At 36.5% G+C, this 21374-nt stretch overlaps 1 protein-coding gene across 5 annotated transcripts in view; it reads right to left on the reverse strand.

Annotated features, from left to right (window-relative positions):
* The window catches only part of CTNNA3 (catenin alpha 3), a 433577-nt gene that overhangs the window by 164136 nt on the left and 248067 nt on the right, over nucleotides 1–21374 (reverse strand). For 4 of the 5 annotated variants that reach the window (XM_027660928.1, XM_027660929.1, XM_027660927.1 and 1 more), the window contains 2 exons: nucleotides 12016–12096; nucleotides 6757–6909 (listed from right to left, as the gene is read on the reverse strand). In XM_027660928.1, coding sequence (XP_027516729.1) covers nucleotides 6757–6909; nucleotides 12016–12096 — 234 coding nt within the window. Of the gene's footprint in view, nucleotides 1–6756; nucleotides 6910–8200; nucleotides 8355–12015; nucleotides 12097–21374 lie in introns of those variants that run through there. The other variant, XM_027660932.1, reaches the window with a different exon arrangement.

Raw genomic sequence — 21374 nt, forward strand, 5'->3', positions numbered from 1 at the left:
CAGGGAACCATAAGGTCCAACTGAGTCCCTGAAGGCTTTTCGTTATTATTTTGTCTTAATTTCCGTATTTTAAAATACTGTTTCTATTCAAAGCTAATTTTAAAATGTCTTAGAAGTCAAGACTCTTAGAAAATGTTCCCATATAATCAAATATGTCAACTAGATTTCCAATACAATTGTAACATTTTAAATGAAATGGCATTTCAAAGCAAAACCTAAATACGTCAAATCTCAAAGCACTTAATTTTAATATTCTGAAATATTTTTTTCGAAATTGCTGCATCATAATAAGGAATTCCCACTAATACCAAACATTTCCTAACAGAAACATATCTTTGGAGAATTTGTTTTAGTCAAGGCTCAAAGACTTAGAGACAGAGTCTTAACCCAAATCTGGTTGCCTTTTTTATCCTGCAATATATTCTAGTTTTTCAATGTCACAAAATCAATATGCAGACTTAGAAATATTTGATGCAGTAGATGAGCAATATAAGGCACTGTAGCCTAGAACAACCTCCATCTGAAGAATGTTTAACGTCACCCTTGGTACTCACAAAAATATTTCAGCAGCTGAGTGTTCATTCCATATGTGGAAATGTCCAATATCACAGCCAAAGTGGGCAGTTTAACATGGGCGGTTTGGGGATTTTTTTTTACTATGTAACTAGGATTGTTTCACTTCCTCCATATACCTGAACACACTATTCCCATTTACAGCTAAGAGATTCTGTTTTGTGCATTTCTTGTGCAGTCATGATAGTGCAAAGATGTTGACCAAGGTATCTCAAACACTTTGCCACTATTTGAGCTTTTTCAATACTAGTGCTGTCCACGAGGCACCAGCTGATACTGTTGTTAAGTGTAGCTCACATCCCAAGTCTGTGCACTTTTTAACAGTAGCCAGAACCTTAAGGGTAAGAGCAGAGAGCAGTTAATAAACTCAGGAGAGAAAAAAAAAAAAAAAAAAACAACAAAAAACCACAAACAAAAACAAAACAAAAAAACCTCCAAAACTACAAGAAAACAAGGAAGAAGATACTATCTTTAGTTGCTACTATTTCCGGAAATATTATTGCCCCAGACCTGGTGTGGTCTTCAGTCTTCCCATTGCTCTGTTTTATACTTCACTGAATTGACACACACGCTTCTGAACTGTATTACTCTGCTATGTCTTAAACCAATTTTTAAAGGAAGGAATGTAGCTTCCAAATGCTAATTCAGAAGAGAGGTTTTTGTAACAGATATTACTCCTCAAGCCGATTTACAAAGGTCACTGGCCTATGAGGGTACTGTTTGTTGCTTAAATTACAATATGAGCAGCGAGTCAGAGTAGTGAGCGATTTAGCTTAGCACAATTAACATTTCATATTCAAAGAGGGGAAAAAAAAGTATGTTCTTTCTCAAGACCTTCTGTTTCCATTAGAGAAGTTTTCATTTTCAGATTAAAATAGAAACCACAGAAAATATCTCTTGACATTTCAAGTAGCACTTCTAATTTCCATATCAAATACACTGTTGGATTAACCTTTGTGAGAAAATGAACTTTTGTTTTTATAATATCCAACTCAGTTTATTGTGTTTATATACAAAACACTATCATAACCTATCCTTCAAACATCCTTGATCTTTCAAAAACAGATTAAAAAACTGCACCGAAACCCAGGATATACCTGATTAAAACTGCTATATCTCCAGAAAGAAAATGCAATATATTGTAGATCTCAAAACAGACCAACAGTCATCTCTCAAGGCACAGATCACCTCACCTCACTTCAGCTGTCTAGAAATTAGACATCCAGACTTGACTGGTCATTTAGTCAAAGAAGAAACAGGCAGTAAATGTAAGCAAGAGAAATCTTTGGGAATTCTTTACCTTGGGTTAAGAGTAAATGGGGTAAATAAAGTTTGAAATTGAAAAAAAGACCTACACAATCAAATCCCAGAATACCTGTCTGAATTTTTTCAATTTTGAAAAAAGGCAACATAAGCAAAATGATGAGAGGAGTGATCCTGGTGGGTGGGGGGACAGGCCAGCATTCTCAGTACAGGTTCTAATCTAAGTAGACAAGTAAATGCTCAAACTGGAAACAACACAAATATCAATGGTTTGGTTTAATTAAAAATGGACTTACAACCCCGTCTTGTAACATCAAAATCATTGCATCACCTATCTTACCCATCACTGTTGGACTTGCTGGCTGCAGTACTAAAATGGGGGTTTATGTGACTGGAGCTCTGACTACACAAGTACACAGGTGTTTGTGGCCCACATTCAGAATCTTATTTCATAAATCCCTACAATCAGGTAAAATACCATGAAAGGAAAATTAAACACAGATGGTTTTATCAATATGGCAACAGCAGCATATTTATAACTGAGCCACAGAATAACAGTATAGGGAATACCACTACTCTGATTCAATTTATTGCTCGCTGATTATTTTGAGAATGCAGCATTATCTCTTTATTACAACACGTTGTCCTGACTCCACTTTTAAATCAGCATTATCAAATTCATCCTTGGTGCAACACTAAAATCATCAGCCCAGCTCAACAGGGTTGCTCTGAAGCCTTGTGTGTGGAACACATTCAGCTGAATGGGATAAAGCTGAGACACTGCTTTTTTATAAGAGCAAACTTACTGAACTTGAACTCATGATTGGATTCGGGAAAAGCTACATTTTTTTAAACACACTCTTTTCTTCATTTGGAGAGCATTAAACTTCAGCAGTTATTACATACAGGTGATTTCACAGCACTTATCTTCAAGTGCCAAAACTTGCCTTTATGTGATGAAAAGGAAATAGTCATAAATCTTCCTTATGCCATAAATATCTTTTAGAACAGCAATGTTAAAATAAGCAGAAATGGACAGCCCTATTTTCATACATGGAAGCAATGGAAGAATAACCTTCCTGAGGCTACCAAGACAGAGCTGAACTGTTGATTGTACTGTATATGGAGTACTGAGATCTGGGCACATAGATCCCATGACTCCTCCAGGCACTGAGGTGCCTGAGAAACCAGTAATTCTCAGATGATTCAGGTAGATTAGCACCACTTTTTTCAATCCCAGGAACAAATCAGCAGGAAACTGGGAGGAAGCTGAGAACCATAAATTTCCTTGTGGTCACAGTGTCTGCATTAACTTTTTATAAATTTTTATTTACGCATTTTTTACCAAGTTGTTCACTGTACTAAATAAAAGAACTAATGAAGATTTGTAAAGGATGTCACAGTATTACATATATGTGACAGACCTCAAGAGACTAGTACTAATCAGGAGTAAGATTTTGGGATTGTCATATAAACTTTCTGTGAAAATTGCAGTTTAGTGTCTGGCACCATCTCAGAAGACACACTGTCAGGAATTTATGGATGTGGAAATAGAGTACATAAAGAAAGGGAGCCTACAAGAAAGATGGAGAGGAGAGTGCCTGTTTACAAGGGGGAATGCCTTCACACTAACAGAGGGCAGGATTAGACTGGATATTAGGAAGAAATTTTTCCCTTTGAGGGTGGTAAGGCCCTGGTACAGGTTTCTCAGAGAAGCTGTGGATGCTCCATCCCTGGAAGTGTCCAAGGCCAGGTTGGACGAAGCTCTGAGTTCTAGTGGAAGATGTCTCTGCCCACGGCAGGGGAGTGGAATGAGGTAATATTTAAGGTCCCTTCCAACCCAAACCATTCTGGGATTCTAAGATTCTAGGAAATATCTTGAATGTTCTGAATAGCATGCACAGTTCTGCCTTACCACCTCACGGGTTGCAAGGTGCTGGAAAAGGCAGAGGGAAGGTAGCAGGGTGATCCTTTTACAGCTTCCAAGTAAGGAAAATTTTAAAAGACCAGAAATACTTAACTTTGAAAGCAGACAATTGAAAGAGTAAGTGGCATGGAGAAGGAAAATAGGGACTGGTGCTCATTGTCTCTTCCAATACAGGAATTCAGGGACAGCAAAGGAAATGACCATGTGGGGGTTTCACTTCTCTACACAACACATAGGCTGTGAAATTCTCTACCATGGGGTGCTAGAGATGTCAAAGGTTTACAGTGGGCTCACACCCACATCTAGGGTGTTTTACAACCAGAAAAAAAAAAGACAGTCAGAATGTAAATGGGTTTTTCTTTTAGCTTTTGTTCCCCAAGACAAAACCTAGGGATTGCCAACATCTGAGCTGGTTTTCACCCCTCAGTGCTTGCAAGCAGCTCCACTACATCCCATGTTCCATAAAGGCTACTTCCAGCTTACAAAAGAAAAAAAACCACGTTTTTTATTCTGATAAACAAGGTATGTTGCATTTAACAACATGGGCAGTCTTGCTTGCATCACTGGCCTTTGCCCTATCACTAGGTGCCCACAAACCATCCAACTCCTTGGGTTGTCACAACTACATGTAGACGGTAAAACTGCTTTCACAGTTATACTACAACTTCCTGTCTTCTCTACCTCACCTACCAGCCTTCTCTGGTACAGTTAGTCCTCTAAGCCATTTTTGCAACATTTCTTTCCTAAGCTATTTAGCTTTTAAAATTTTTTACCTACACCTGTTGTCTCTTACTATACCACAGCCAGGTACATGCCACCCATGGTCCTGCACTTCAATACCAAACACTTCCCTGGCAAAAGGCTGGGCAGCTGCCCCAAAGGGGGCAAGTGATGTCTATACATCTCATTATAACCAAAAAAATTAAATTCTTTGATAAATAAAAGGATAATAGAAATGGCAAGGATTCAAAGCCAGCTCATCTCCTTTTTGACCTGCCCTTGATTCTTGTAGAATCAGGCTCCCCGATTTGGAGAGCACTTTCAGCTAGACCTGATTTTTACAGCATATCCATTTCCCATGGCACCATGTTCAACTGGAAACCAAGCCACAGACATATCTGCCACTTCTCAGTTCTGAAATATGTGTGTATTTCTGAAGGATGTCCACTTGTGAAAAACACAATTAGTCAGATCTATCTATCCATTATATTCCTTGACAAATTAAAGTAACAGTGTAGATCTCCAGTGCAACAATTTATATTCCCAGCTTAACAGGTTTTAGGCCACTAAAATCTGAAATATACTTCTGATTTACTGCTTTAATGTATTTAAATGCTATTCCATTTATATCAATTTAATTGGTGTTACACTTTCCACAAAACAGCTACCATAACTCCTTCTCTTAGAGGATGCTGCTTGAAATGACTGAATTTTTCTTAAAAATCAGATAAATCTGTTAATCTGTACAAAGCCCCTTGTGGCCACTTGCTTAGTTGTTTATTTTTTTTTCCTTTTTGTTTTGTTTTACCTCTGATAGTCTCACAGTTGATGGATGCAGTACAACTACCATCTAATTAAATTGCTGGAGAGTTTAGCAGTTGATAAATACAGTTTATCAAAAAACCATCACTCAAGCTCTCACTCAGAGATACTGGTAAGTGCATTAAACCAATGTAAGCAACTTTTAAATAAGACAGTTCAGGTTTAGTACATATCCAGAAGATAACTTCCATTTGACTTTATGATATTTTTCAATAGTAGAATATGATATAAGCACCAGCAAAGTAACATTTGGAACAACTAATTCAACAAAAGGAGTTGGCACTGTGTACAGTCTCTCTGAAAGCCAGGTACTTAAAGCATTTTTAAAAGTATGTTTTCTTCAGTGTAGGCAGCACATTGAGTCACAGCATAAATATAACTATGCACACATCCACACTGTGTATTTACACACACAGTAAGATCAGGCTGCGGGGTAACAGAATTCCTTTTTTCACAAGAGCACTAAGGATATTTCTCTTCTGGGCAGTCTCATGTTCACAGGCAGCTGCCCCACGGCCTTGTAGATTTTCTAGGCAGAGGATCTGTGCAGCCAGTCCCTTTAACCACAAACTGGCCCCAGCTATTCCAGCATTTGTGAAACAAATTCAAACCCATGAAGGGAAATGAATATTCCATTTTTTATAGGCTCACGTCTTCTAAAATGAATAATGATTTGAGTATTTCAGCTGACCTGAGTTCGGGTAGAAATTCAGTAACATTATCTGATCTTCAGAGATCACCTGCTCTTTTGATGGTTTAGCTTCAGTATTAAAAATCTGAAAAACTTATAATTTTGAGTTTGTGTTTTAACTTTCATTTGATTTTGCAGCATTGTCAAAATGAGACACTCTTGTAAATCAAAGAATAACAACCAGTCTTATTCTGTAATTACACGACTATGAAGAGAAACATAAATGCAATACTATAATTCTACTTTAGTTTTTACTTATTTGTCTTTCATTATCTGTAGATCACTCAAGACTAATTAATTCTGAGCCAAACAGTTTTCATAAGTAAATTTTTAGCCACAAAGTGAATTCATTGATTTTTCCCATTTTTGCATTACTGCACACAAAAGCACCAAAAGCTCACAAAACCCCACAAAAATAACTAATGCATTCCTTACATGCTCTTGAGATAATATTACTGCAAATTCCTGACTTCAGTATTCCAGTAATGTTTCAGGCTCCAGTTTGAGTGAGTTTCTCAAATTACAATTCCACACCATTGAATTTCTAAGCAATGAAATCCTATATAACCACAAAGCCCTCTGTCTTACTGCAGCCATTATATAAAAAAATGGAGAATAAATAAATGGAGGCCATTTATTTATTCTTTCCTAAAATGCTATCTTTAAATGTTTTATGATATCAGCCAGCAAAGGAAGTGTTTGGTGGCAAGTCATTTACACCATATATTAAACAAAAAAAGTGCAGTTCCATCAAACATACCTCCACAAGCCTGCTGGTATGTTCTCGAAATATAGCAGCATATTCCTTTATTTCTTTCTCTCTTCCATTTTTAGCAGCTTCAATGAGAACTAGAAGTGGAACAGTGGTATCTAAGAAGGAGTCTGAGATGTGATCTATAATGGCTTTACGGAGCTGCAAAAGAAAGCATTACATTAGTACCTGCTAACTGGGCTATTTATTAAAGTCTACTATAATTACTGGCCATTAATATTTTATAACATAAACATCTACACACTGTATTCCTACATTATTTGCAAGATTGTGTGTCTGAAACCTACTGCAGCTGCAATTTATCTGTTACACAGAAAACTGTATTTAATTTTAGGGACAATTTTAATATGCCACTACCTAAATACGTATGTTTGTAAGTGTAAATGTCTGTGTGTGTGTGTACAGACACATGAAACACAACATATACTAGTTTTCTTGAAATCAAGGGAACAAATATTCCCCTTTCTTGATGACAAAATAGACTACTTACATGATTTCACACGTGAAAAATTAGTTAGACCAGATCTCATGTGTCCTGGGTATTGTCCCTTGTAACTCAGATGCCAAGGGAGCAGTCTATTTAATTTTATAGAGAAAATATTAATTTAATTATGTTTGCACTCCCAAAATAGTCTTCATCACACGTTTTCATAATTGTAAAATTACCCAAATATTTTCTTGTTGGGAAATCCAACAGCAGAGTCTGATTTGCAAGATGGTCGCCTTCATGGTAATTATGTCACCGAGATTACTGATTATGCCACCTGATAACATATTAATAGAGCAAGAAGAACTATAAATGAGTCTGAAGTTCAATTTGCTCTGCTAAAATTAATTGTTCTCGAACTTCTTAAATTATTAATGAAGTGTAACATTCTGCTAGAAATTATCCCTTTTAAATCAGGTTTCACATAAGTTTATAACTCATCTCCAGGACATTACAGCACTTAAAGGGTTATTCTGCATGTTATAAACCCATACATGACAATTATTCAATTTAATCATGGAACACTGAACAAACATACCAGTTGTAGCAATACATGCAATGTAACTAAATTATCAAGTTTGCTGAATTTCCTACTGCAAAAATGTTACTTTTACAATATACAGAAAAGATATTGATTGGGACAGAAAAGGAAACAAAGTATTTGGAAGCACTGACAGGGTTGTTGCCAAAGTAGATGTTTTCACTCAGAATTTTGCCCCAATGCACCTGTGTGAAAACTCAGTAGAAGTAAAGGCTCCTACCACTAGAAAAATGCAAAAACCCACAGTCTTTTTGATGATGCTGTGCTTGTAGGTCAGGCAGTGACCATACACAGCAGAAATAATAGCAGAGAAATCTGTTGATTATCACAAAAAGATTTGGATATGAATTCCACCACTAGCTTGGGATAGCCTCACCATCTAAAGCCAGCTCTCATTGACTCACCAAGGGGACAGACAAATCTTCCAAAAAACACACATGTTTGGAATGGTTTCTTTGTCTTCTAACTTGCTGCAGCCTATCCCATTGGGAGATGCTATCTGGACACACTGTCTGTTTTGAAAGGAATTTAGAAAGACAAAGGCTATGCGATTCCAATAATTGGATTTTTTACATTCTCAGCTTCATTCAGGCTGGAATTAAAAAAAAAAAAAAAAGTTATTAAAAAGTTTTGAAAACTTTCACCAGTAGGAAAGCATATGTTGAACCTCCAGTCCTGATAAGTTACCGGTTAAAAATTTTCTGCTGGAAAGGCCCAACTGAAGAAAACAGACTTTTTTTCCCATTTAAAATTAATTTCATGAATGTGACCTTGAAGAATCACAGTTTAAAACTTAAGATTTCAATTTACAACAAAAAGCAACAAAAACCTGTGGAACCATTATATCCATGGCTGATGATTCATTATCTCCAAGAGAAATATTTTTGGGTTCTGCGTAGCCCAGGCTGTAGGACTTTCGCAGCCTTAGTGTATTATCTGAGGACCAGTGACTGTAATAACCTCAGTCACATTTGTAGTGAGCTTGAGGCATCCAATTTCAAACTAGCAGACTAATTTTATCTCTCATTGCATAATTCTTTGCTATAGCTTTTTACTGGTTTGCTTGGTTTAATTAACCTCTCACATATAAATTATCACTATTATTTTGTTCTAAGAAATCCACTATCCTGCAATTAAACAGCAGATCGTACCTTCTTAAAAAAAAAAAAAAAGGATAATGCTGTGTCTTTATTGAATACAAACAAGTTTGAAATTATGTTCCAGTTTCAAGTCTTCAAAAGAAATACATGAAGCTGAGATTTTTCAAAGGATGGTTCACGTAGCATTAAAGAACCAAGAAATGCAATGTAGAACAAAAGAGGGGAAAGACAAAAGAAAAAAAGGAATATCTGAAGCAATATCTTATTTCTTTTCATCCTAAACATAACTGTTTTCATGACTCAGTAAGTCTGACTCTGGCCACCTCTAGAGCAAAATGCTAACAGCAAACCACATAGGGAGGCTTACAAACAGACACAGGAGAGCAGCAGCAGTGCTGGCAGGCAATGCTAGCGAAGTTATTATGCTATAATTAAAACTTTTCTCATATTTTAAGTGAAAGAGACACCATCACAAGAGGGAAAGCAGGGGAGGATGATGCCTGACAAACTGTTTTATTTTTAAGATGCAAGGTCTTGTTCTTACCCTTTGAGCAGACTGTTGCAGAAGCAGAAGCATGGGGAATTTTTGTTTTGATATCAAAGCGCATTAAAAAATAATATAGAAAGATGTTGTTTATAAAACATGGGGCATAAGGTTGTTAGAAACAGTGGAAGGTAGAGAAGAAAATGCCAGCAGCTGTTTACAACACTATTAAACATCAGTATTCTGATGAGTACAGAAAACTGTGTTTGCCTCTATTTGCCTCTTGCCTCAAAAGACTATCCTGGCAAAAGTCCTGGACAAACCACAGATCAGTTATTATTGAGGGATCTCTCTTTCCTGTCTCGAAGGGATGCCAGCAAGGCAATCTCCTTTGTGTTCAGAAAAAGCTATCCATGATGAAGAAGTAACATCGAAATATAAGAACATCCTGAGGAATAACATTTATAAAAACAACCAACCAGCCAAAACTGCAGCAAACCATAGGAGAAACATCTGTGCAGTCCATTCACGCTACACTGGGAAACAACTGGGAGGCAAGAACCGAGTACGGTAATTTTCCATAATTAGAAATTAGAATGAATAGGCAATTCCTTCTTAAATATTCATACAGCTCTACTAGGAAGGAACAGTGACCTAGGCAAAGCTGCACACCCAGAAATGGCATGCACATCTCTGGCACAAAGCAAGTAAAAATCAAAACAAAGCAGAATAGCTTAAAATCTACACAAGTAGCGGCCAAGTTCTTGAAGTGAATGCAAATAACTTCCCTCAAAAAGCCAGAAACCTTTCACAACTTCCAGGATACACTATTACTGAGGTGGCTGCCTTTGCCTTCAGGTCTTGTCAGACACGAGCCCTCTTTCACCTCACTTCCTGAGACCTACAAAGGTGTTCCAAAGGGGGCCATGGCACAGCCCATAATCAGGCTGGTGCCTGGGCCAGCATCTGTGTGATGGTTCTCTTTATTGGGTACTATGAAGAGACTCCCAAAATGCAAGTTCATAAGGTTTGATGTTTAACCCCAATTTTGCAGAGGCAATGCCAGCAATGACTGAAAGCAGAGTGTACACCATAGGCCCAAATCCACTGTGAGTGACTGATGGAACACCAAAGACGATACACAGTATCATTTTTTAAAAAAAAGGTATTATAAAAGCTATAAAGAGTAGAGCAAACAACAATTTTCATGTTTCTTGTAAAATTGCTGGGAGACAAAATAATGAATGTTCATAAGTGAAAGCAAATAAGGCGCTACTGCAATATCTGCTGGCACAGAACTCACAATTTCATGTTTCCCAGATCAGGAATTAGGCATGCAGTAAGCACCCTTCCTAAAACAATTCTTATGCAATTCACATGTATGAACATAAAACAGGAGACAGATGAAATATTTCTCATAAATACTTTCCAGTGGAAAATGTCAAGAAGCCACTGAGCTATTCTGGTTAGAGAAAATTACTGGTTCTAGATTGGCTATAAATTGGGCATAATTACGTTCAGCCTGAACATTTTCCAAAGGTTTACAGAAAGACACAAATTGACTTAGTTAATAGCTTTTAACCACTGTAACAGAGTCAATAAACTGTTATAATTTGGAGTTTAATTAACGTATGGAAGAGATTGTAGGGCAGAATAGGATTGTTCCTAGACACACTGAGCTCGTGATGTAAGTTGCCAGGTCTCTGCTCTGAACATATTTTTCACAGAAAGTAAGCAGAAATTGGATAGTTGGTTAGTAACAAATATATACATAGACCTATAATATATATTTATTTGATATTCATCTCATCTTTCAAGGCTTCCCCTGGTTGATTATGGGAGCAGAAAGGAATTTATTCATCATTTTGAAGCACAGGCTGGCTTGTAAAACTGTACACGAAGTAGGGAGGGATATTTTTCCATCAGAGGGTTGTTAAATAGCCACAGCTAGAGGCAGGACCAAAACAGTGTGTGCTCATGTTCTGTGCAGCCATGAACTTTCCTATAGTTGGGGCAGCCTGGTTGAAATAACTACTGGCTTTCCAGTTTTCTTTTCTAAACTGGCACATGATAAACCTTCAACAAAATCTACAATTTTTCTCGAAGAAGTTTCTGGCAGAGAAAAGATGTTGTGGATTTTGGTCCATGCCTCACACTATTTTGGGGATGCTAGGATGCAAAGCAGGTGGGTGGACTGTGGACCAGGTATTCCAAGGACTTTGTGCTATAAGAGTTCTCAGAACTGTGAAGACCTTGACATAGTGACTCCATAGTTCCTTCACGCTGTCTGTTCCAACAACCAATAATAATTTAAGCTTATACAAAATAAAAAGAATCTTGATGTCCAGAGTACATTACTAATATATATCTATAGAAAATATATATTTAGAGATGTATACAAGCAGAGATTTGCCTATGTACAAATATATCTTCAGCCAGTATAATTTGGATTTTTCCCAGAGTTTCAAAAACTTGTATGCGTATATCCCATGGAATAGTGCAACTATTTTCAATATTTTTTTAATATGGTAAAAAAAACCCTCTTTGTTTTCAAAATGCATAAACTGAAAATAGCAATTTTGAAAGGCATCCTTCAAGACCCTTTTCTAACTCTTCCTTTCCCCAGGTTGCTCACCTGTCTGCGGAGATCTCTTGTCTTCTTGCACATACTGTCTATTGCCACGTTCAAGGCATTACTTCTCTCTTTCTTGTCAGTCTGTAATAAATGTGACAGAAAACACAAAGATGGTTAATTGTGATTTCTCAGCAAGCATGTTCTTTTTGTCCTCAGTTCAGCAGAGCATTTGGTAAATCATATATGTGTACAGATTTTTGTCAGATTTTAATACGTTTCAAGAGCCAATATGCACAGAATGCCAATTTGTGGTGATAAGCGTAATTTGCTGAATGAAAACATATGCTTTAGCAGCAGTCTATAAAAACAAAATTAAAAACTTTTCAACTTCTGAATTGCTGTAATATTCTTACTGTAATCCGGGGTTACTTGTGGAAGAACATTAATAGAATTATTATTATTACTATTGATGTCAATCCATTATCACCATATTCATGTGAAAAATAATGTTATCTGTCTACAAACAAGTCATAAATTCAGATGCCCACAATGCAGTTTGGTAATGCTTTAGTTTGCAGCACTCATTATTTAATTCCTGGAAAACAGAATGGGGGAGTTTCAAAATGTCCAAGCTGTTGCAATGAAATGATGTTGTTTCATTGCTCATGAAATAGTACCTCTTCATTTAACAGCACATTCATTCTCAGCATCCAGAAGATTGAGTTCTTGTGATACCGGAGAGGTCTTAAGAGAATCAGTTGTACACTTCCTAAACAATGTTATTTTTTTTCATTTGTACCTATAGGCAAAGTGCTTCTATCATTGTTAGCTATTTGAAAAGTGCAGTTAACACTTTTATTGGACTGCCCAGCATATTTTCTGTACAATATCACCATAATAGCTCTGTGTCTTATAGCTAGTTGGGATATTTTTTTTCCCTGTTAGCAAAGAAACTACAGGAAAAATCAAAATGCCTGATGAAGTTTGTTTCCCTAAAGCAAACAATCATTACTCACTACCTTTGGACTGCCCTGGTCTGAAGGAAAGAACCACAAACACTGAAAGTGTCTTTACACAAAGTCTTAAGTCAGTGCTCGACATTTACAGCAAAAAGAACCAGATTCTCATAAATGTTGAACAAATAGCTGTGTATACTGACCACAGCATCTGGACCTCAGGGAGAGTACACCAGGATGTCTGTATTATGAACATGACTCTCCTGTTTTGCAAATAATATTAAAATTAATATAGAATTTGTAATATCTCAGTAGGCACCTAAGTGTATCTACCAGATAACAAGGCACCTTGTTATCTACAATAAATCATACGTCAGTCAGTGTTATTTCCTTGCTAAAAAAAACAAACAAACAAAACAAAATAATCTGTGAACAGAGCAATATGCCTAATATTAAAGCAAAGATTAGAGATGATCAGGAAAAAACCTTTACATTAAAACTGAAAGCGCAATGTAATAAAATGAATGCCTTGAAATTATTAGTCTAAAGGGAACAATTACTTTAAAAATTGAGCTTATATATTCAGGGGACTTAGAAATTCTCCTGTGATTTTTCTATTTCTGAAATTGCTTACAGGTCTTGGAGAAAGGTCTGAACTTCACCTTAAAACCTTCAAGGAATCCCTAAAGGTAGACATTCACTTTTTATACCATGGTAATGCAATCGGTTCTCATACCAAAGCTTGCACGGGAACCAAAGCAAATAATGTCTCCTCTACTATGTTTTGTAAGTTATTGTAAAACTTGACAAGAAAACTTATCCCTTCAAAAAACTACCAGGTAAACAGGGCCAGTAAAAGCACTGTGGATACAACTCAGCTTATGCCTATGCATTTTCAGACTACAAAGATGGCACATGCTTTGAAAGCTTTATAGTCAGAGCCTATTTTCCACTAAGACAGAATCAATGTAAAATACTGGGATTTTTTTTTTTTTTTTTTAGTTCTCTAGTAATGTCCAACTTCAAAGGTGGCAACTAATGATACAACTGGCTCTAAACAAACCTAAACCTAAACCACTCAGTCAACGAGTGGCATATATTGAACGGAAAACAAGGAAAAAAAATACTTTATTTGCAAATTCTTAACATTGTCAATAGTCAATGTCTAGAAAGCAAATCTAACTTTAACCTAAGTTATTCTTCACCTCATGTTTTCCCCAAAAGCCAAATAAGCTGTAAAATGCAGCTTCAGGCTGTAGAATGTGGACATTTCCAGAATGCAGGTAACCTCAGAACTGCAGATTCTCTTTCTTCTTCAAAGAAATTTAAAGAGCAAAAACCCCACACTGCTGTTCGCATAAATCCTGTTTATAAAGACTTTAGAATTTCTAAATTGTGTACAGTCCTTTCAAGTCAGAGGGACACCTGACTACAAAGTCTCCTGTGGGAACACTCCTAAACATCAATGGCCTCGTGCTGAGTTCTCCAGTCACCCATTGGTCCCACATACCTTTAGATGCTGAATTACTCCTTCAAGTTTTTATTCCTCTACACTCTTCCACCTCAGATCTGTACACGACAGTTACAGTTCAAGATCTAGACTAGATGATTACACTTTTTAAGAACTGAAAAAGACCAGATTTAATATTTTAAAAGTGTCTATTAAAATGATGGCACAGTGAAACTAAACGTGATCCAAACACCCCTACACTGCTCCACTCTCCAGTGATAGAGCTCACAGGTCTGTATTTGCAACACTCTGCATCTACTTGTCTATTAACATTCTTATAACTGCTGTACTTCAAAACAAACAAACCTATCCTGAAATAGTTCCTTCTTGTACAGGGTGACTGAATGAGGATAAGAGGTAGGAAAAATATGCAAACAATTCTGGGCCTGGATTTCAAAAAACAGGCAGTTGAGCTCTCTCCTTTCAGTTTTCCTGCATTCACCTACTGGTTTTTTTCTGTTAAATATATGTAATAGTAGTGATATGGCTCCCTTGTAAAGATTCTAAAAGCAGTATGCCACTCCTATTTCAATGCATTTTTAAAATTTGAAACATTTTACAAGCACTAAGTCACGCTGTTATTAATACTCCACTAAGTGAAAATAAGTATTTTTAATTAACACTGGATAGCCTGAAATAAATGCTGGGTGTTGCCAATAATAACACAGGCCTACTATTTCACACACTGGCAAACAGCAGGAGCTGAGTGACTCAAAAACCACATGTGCAGAAAAACTTTCCCGCTGAATTTTCATTTAAAACAATCCATATTTAAGGGCAGATTCTCATCTGAACACAGGACTATCTCCCCACTGGTTTTAATGGACTTCATTTAAATCATAATTTGGTCAGGACTACTTAAATGATCATCTAATTTCTTCTAGTGCTCAGGCTAATAGACATGAGCTAAATTTATAAACACTTATATAAAAAAGGATATATAAGAGGACACAATCATCCATAAGTATTAAAACAGCAAATACTATTCATTACATCAGTCAGTGAACACTCCCACTTTAGCCATAATCCACAATTCAGTTACAACAGAGAACTGAAGTACTCTCATTAGCAGGACTAAACCAAACAAGTGAAATGGAGCAGTTTATTTGGGTATGTACTGGTGATAAAGTAGTCACAAGGATTTACTTAAACCTTGCAAGGCTGCACTCCTTACAGAAATCACTTCTGCATCCCCTCTGAAGGTCCTGAACCTCTACTGGATATAGAGGGTGGGGAGAGAGAATTAATTTGGTAGGTTGAGGGTTTGTCTTGTAAATAGTCCCTCAAAATACTCATATTTAAAAACAAAAACAAACAAACCAACCACAAGAACCCCAAACAAACAAAAAGCAAAAAGCAAAACACAAACTTCTAAAAGTAAATTGTAATAGGCCTTCACAAAGCACCCTGGATATTTTGGACATACACACCTGAAGGAGATACTGGGATTTCAAATATAAAATCAATATTTTTCAGAACTAGTCATACATGTTCTAAACCACATCTGTAGTCTCTAGCCTCTCCATGTTGTGGAGTAAAAAGGAGCAATTCCATGACAAGAACAGATACCTGCTGAATTCCGTATTCCAGAACTGCTGGAGTCTTAGCTATAAACTTAAAAAACTACTTTATTTTCATCCTGTTCAGATATATTCACATATATATATATATACACACACATATTCATATATATTCACATATTCAGATGGAACGTCATCTTGCCTTCCTGGATTTACACATTAATCTAAATAAATATAAGCTGAAACAAAGCAGTGATACTTCACTGGAATGTTTAAAATTACGTACATTTTTAAAACCAAATACATAACTTTAAGCCATATTGTTCTCAAAGACTCTCCTGGAAGTAGATTTCCATACTTAAAGACCTATGGCCCCAAAACACGTTTTGTTTCATGGGATGTGCCTGTTCCCAAATACTCATTGTACAATCCTGGGAGGAATGAATAAAAAAAAGAAATCCAATCTGCTGCCATGACTTCCTTTGTTTATCAAAGAATCATAGAATGATTTGGTTTGGAAAGGACTCAAAAGATCATCTCATTGCAATCCCCTGCCACGGGCAGGGACACCTTCCACTAGCCCAGGTTGCTCCAAGCCCCATCCAGCCTGGCCTTGGACACTTCCAGGGATGGGACAGCCACAGATCTTCTGGGAACATGTGCCAGAGCCTCTCCACCCTCACAGGGAAGAAATTCTTCCCAATATCCAATCTAAATCTGCCCTCTGTCAATTGTCTCCAGCAGTATACCATGACCCTGGGATAAATATATTTTGATTTAGTTCCACATATCCCATGACAATTTTATTTTAAAAAAGACTAGCACATTTATTGAAATCAGTTCTCTAAGGAAATATTTTTCAAAAAAAAACTCAAGCTAAAAGGTAAACACCAATCAATACTACAATAAGTTAAGAAATGTCAGAGCTCTAATTAAATGACTGATTATTTGGGGCTATATGTAGACTGACAATAATCCTATACTCAGTAATTATAGGCTCCTGTACATTGTACCTTAATTAAAAAAAAAAAAATAAATGAACCTTCATACAACTTAAGACATTAAAGCAAAGTCAGAGCCTCTACAGAGATACCCAGCATTTTATGTCTGTTACAATTTAGCATTTAACATTTAATGGTTTTTTGTATATGGAGCTTATAAATGTTTTTTTCTTTTGGATTACAAAGTCATTGTAAATCCTAAACAAAACCATAGCATGAAAAAAAAATTGTCTAAAAAGCAGTGACACAATTTATATTTTGCATGTTGAAACAATCTTGTCATTACTTGGGAAATTTCCACACCTGAATTTGCTGTGCAAAGACAAAAAACATTTTTTTTTTCAGACCCAGCTCACAGAAAGCCTGATTTTTCAAATCCTAATTCACAAAGTAAAGACACCTGCAAGCACTTGCATCAAAAAAAACCCCAACCTTATAAGCCTTTGTAAGGGAAGATCCAGTTCAATCCTATTGCACTCTTTATTAGTTCACATGTTTTAATATAAATGGAGAAGGGTCAAGAGGTTTGTCACCTTGATTACAGTTGGTTTCCTTCTGCCAAAATTAGTTAACATAGTGCTTCAGCCATCAGTAAATAAAACTAATATCATTTCTTACATTCTTTGCTGGGAGGAGGCAAAGGATTTGGCATCTTGAAGGTCACACAGAGAGACAAAATATCCAAGATTAGTGTTTGGCTATGACACACCTGTGAGAAGTGCCAAGTCTGGGGCAGAACCTCTTTGGACCAATCTGGATGTCATTAGGCCCCAGGAATATTTGCCCCTTAAATGCAGAATTCATGTAAACATTGTTTTACCCTTCAAATTTCCAACTTGCTCCTCAAAGTGCAATGTCCAAGTAAAAAACAAGATCCCTTCTTAAAGGTCATATGACTAATTCAATAAACCAAAATGATCTTCTCCAAACCTGTAGATCTCAATGGACAAGTTTGTGTCAGATTTGATCACAAAAGGAAGCCAGTTCTTTACAGTTCTAGTTTTCAAGTCTGTCCCACGCTTTCAAACAAACTTTTTTTTCAAGACCTCTCTTTATTCTGCATCCTGGAAGGGGATAGGAATAACTTTTTGAGCACAGATAACCTCACTGAAACCTGGAACTATTTAGATGCAGGAATAGTTATACACACAGGATTCACAGCAGTGACACCTTACTCACTTCTGCCCGAGAAATCTCTTAAATGAACATTTTAGAAGTTATTAAAGGAATCCACTGACAACACAGCAAAGACAGAACTTGACATTTCTGACATTTTAAAGGACAAAAATTCTTTTGAAAAGACAAAAGCTCTCAATGGCCTTTCCATACAGCATTTCAAAGCCTATATTTACTGTGCATCAAAAGCCTGCAAGGGGGGATTAATATATGAGGACAGATATTACCTTTCTTTTTTAATGGAGGAAGCACAAAGAATGAATAACTCACCTGTGGTTTTAAGTTCAAAATCACCATATTCACTCAGTGAAACAGATTTCCTACTCTAACACACCCACCCTAGTGCACTTCCTTAAAGACACCTGACTTAAGAAAACATATTTCTGTGATAAACATTTAATTATATTAAAAAAAAAAAAAAAAAAAAAAAAACAACCAAAACAGGAGGAGGGAGGGAAGCCAAACCCTACAAGGGCATAGAAAACCATATGCAAATGGAGCAAATAGGGATTCTTTCATGTGGAACTGTTTCTCATCTGTTTCTCATTATATATAGGGGTTTTTTTTTTCCTCAACAGCTTCAATATGAGATTGTCAATTTTCTCCTTTTCAAGCCAGCATGGAATACTCCCTCTGAATCTAATGCAGTGAGATGTGAAGCACCTCATAAGAAATTAATTACCTCAACCTCTGCTGGTATCAGCTGGAGTACCAAGGGCTCTCCTCACTGTTTGAATTACCCTTTCCCAATCAATATGTAGGAAAAGCCTCAAATTTAAAGCCTCCCAGTGTAACTCTCTACTCGCTTTCAGTTACATATAGTTTGTAACGCCGCAAAACAAATTTAATTCTAAAGAAGCACACATAAAACAGCCTAAAAAACCCAGAAACAAAGATTTAGAATGCATAACCCTTTAATTATTAAAAAAAAAAAAAAAAAAAAAAACCACACTGAAATCTTCAGGTCCTAGTTAATCCAAAAGTCTCAGAAAGAATTATGCTGGTGAAATATGCTTAATACTGCACATTTTAATCCACTCTCCAAAAACATCGGTGTCAGTCAACTGAAGCTGGGGAAGGTGGCCAGGCTGTCTCAAAGGACAGAGCTGGATTCCTGGGATACTAAATCCTCTTGAAAGTGACTGTGATCCAGCCAAAGGATGAAAGGAGGAACTTGAGCCGTCTTCAATTTTTATTCAATCATACATAAAACAAATATCTCATGTGTCTTCCTACTTTTTCACATTGGGAATATCAGAAAAATTCAGGACAATTCCAAGGTGATCCTAAAAACACTCATATTTTTCTAGTACTTTTTTTTTTGGGGAAAGTGTCCCAGGAAGTGAATGTGTCATAACTGCTCTGTTGCAAAGCAAATACAACCATCACTTACCATTTCTAATGCAAAAACCAAAAGCCACAGGCATTTCTTATTCAAAATACGACAGTCTTAACACTTGACAGAGAAACCTGAAGGGCCAGTGGTACTTTATTTGGGCTTGTATTTACACTTTAAACCTGGTGGAGGAATCAGCAGGGAGTAAAAAAGATGTTAGATTTCTTTTAATCAGATGTTACTGTCACTGACAGATGATGCAGGAGGGACAGGCAAACATAAACAGAAATACAGCAGCATCCAGACTATTAAGTGACAGCAAGAAGCAGACTTCAGGTTAATCTGCTTTTTACTAAGAAGCAATTTTCTAAGCTCCTAGTACAGAAGTTTTTAATTGAATATCCATCTACCTTTCACCAAAGTGATCTGGCACTTTTACAGCAGGAAAATAGAAAATTAGTTGGAGAGAATTTCAGCCTACAAAAGCAGCATAAGACTTTCCTATGATGAACTATCATATAAATTGCTTGGAGATTATATGCTGCTATGAGAGGGAGGAAGGGGATGGAGGCAGAAGAAAATTCAAAGTAAAATAAAGTGGAGCTGCTGAGACAGTCTTTCTCATCCAGATTGTTTAAAAGTCTTAGCTGCACTCTAAATCAAAAAGTTATGTTCTTTAACAGCAGTCATAAACAGGAAAAAATGTCCAGCACTAAGCTGCTTGACTCCTGCCACACCCAGGGACTGCCTGAGTTACTCCAGGTTCCAAAGTGCTATTTCTCCAGCACAGCAAAGGCACAGCCTGCATTTCTCAAGAAAACAAAACCAGTTTTACTGTGGTTTTAGATGTGCTCGTTTAATGCACAATGTACTGTGTACACAGATTCCAACAGACTTAAGAAGAGTGTAACAATGTTTAAATCAAACTGCATTATCAATATACATATAAATACTTAAAAAATATATAAAGTTATTATAAACATAGTTCTAAAAAAAAGATCTTTCAAGTCCTCATAGCCACTCCATACCACACAATAACATCACACTTTCTCCTTATTTTCCCACTACACCCAGGAGTACCATGAAGAGGTAGAACAGTAAAACTAAAGAAGGTGATCTCTTTTTTCCTTTATGAAGTTTGCTACGTTTACAGACGTTATTCTGAGAAGATCTCTATGATGCTATTCATGATCTCTGATAGAACAGACTTGCTATGATACTTCTTTTAACAGAAAACCAAGCATATTTTTGTACCACATTGGATTGGTAATGAAGATTCATTTCCCTGATTCCCTTGATCTGAGATTTCAGCTGTGCCTATATCAATAAAGGCATTTGCACTTGTAATTATTCTAAAAACACCTTTATTTTCACTCACACTGTGATGTAATACGTGAATCTAGGAGGCTGGCAGTCACTTAAGCACATGCAGTGAATGAAAATTCAGCTTTTAGGGAGAGGACTATGGTAAATCTCAAATTTACAAATGCTTCAGCTAAACCCTCACCAACACCCTGTATGTATAATGAGTCCAGATTGTATGAATTCCTGTCCTGTCCATACAGAGCTCCACAAGGTAAGAAGTATCAACACAAGACTTTTTGGGGATTGTCAGAGCAAATAATAGTCGATGCAATCGCTTCACCAGGTGAATCCAGTCACTTTGGAACAAAACATCCCACTCTCAATAGCAAGGCAATGAAATGGCTCCCAGGTGTTTTTCCTAGAAGCTCATGACTAAATGTTTCAAACACTCACATGTTATTTCAAAAAAAATCACTGCTGTTAACTAGAGAAAATCTATTCTACTTCAGGTAAATTCTGTTAGCATTTCAGGAGGAATGAACACGAAAGAGGTTGATAAAAGAGCACTGGAATGATCCTTTAACACCAACAACTGCCAGAAAAGAGGCCATTGCA

This window comes from Corapipo altera, unplaced genomic scaffold (assembly GCF_003945725.1).
Source record: "Corapipo altera isolate COAL_440 unplaced genomic scaffold, ASM394572v1 133, whole genome shotgun sequence".
Lineage (NCBI taxonomy): Eukaryota > Metazoa > Chordata > Aves > Passeriformes > Pipridae > Corapipo > Corapipo altera.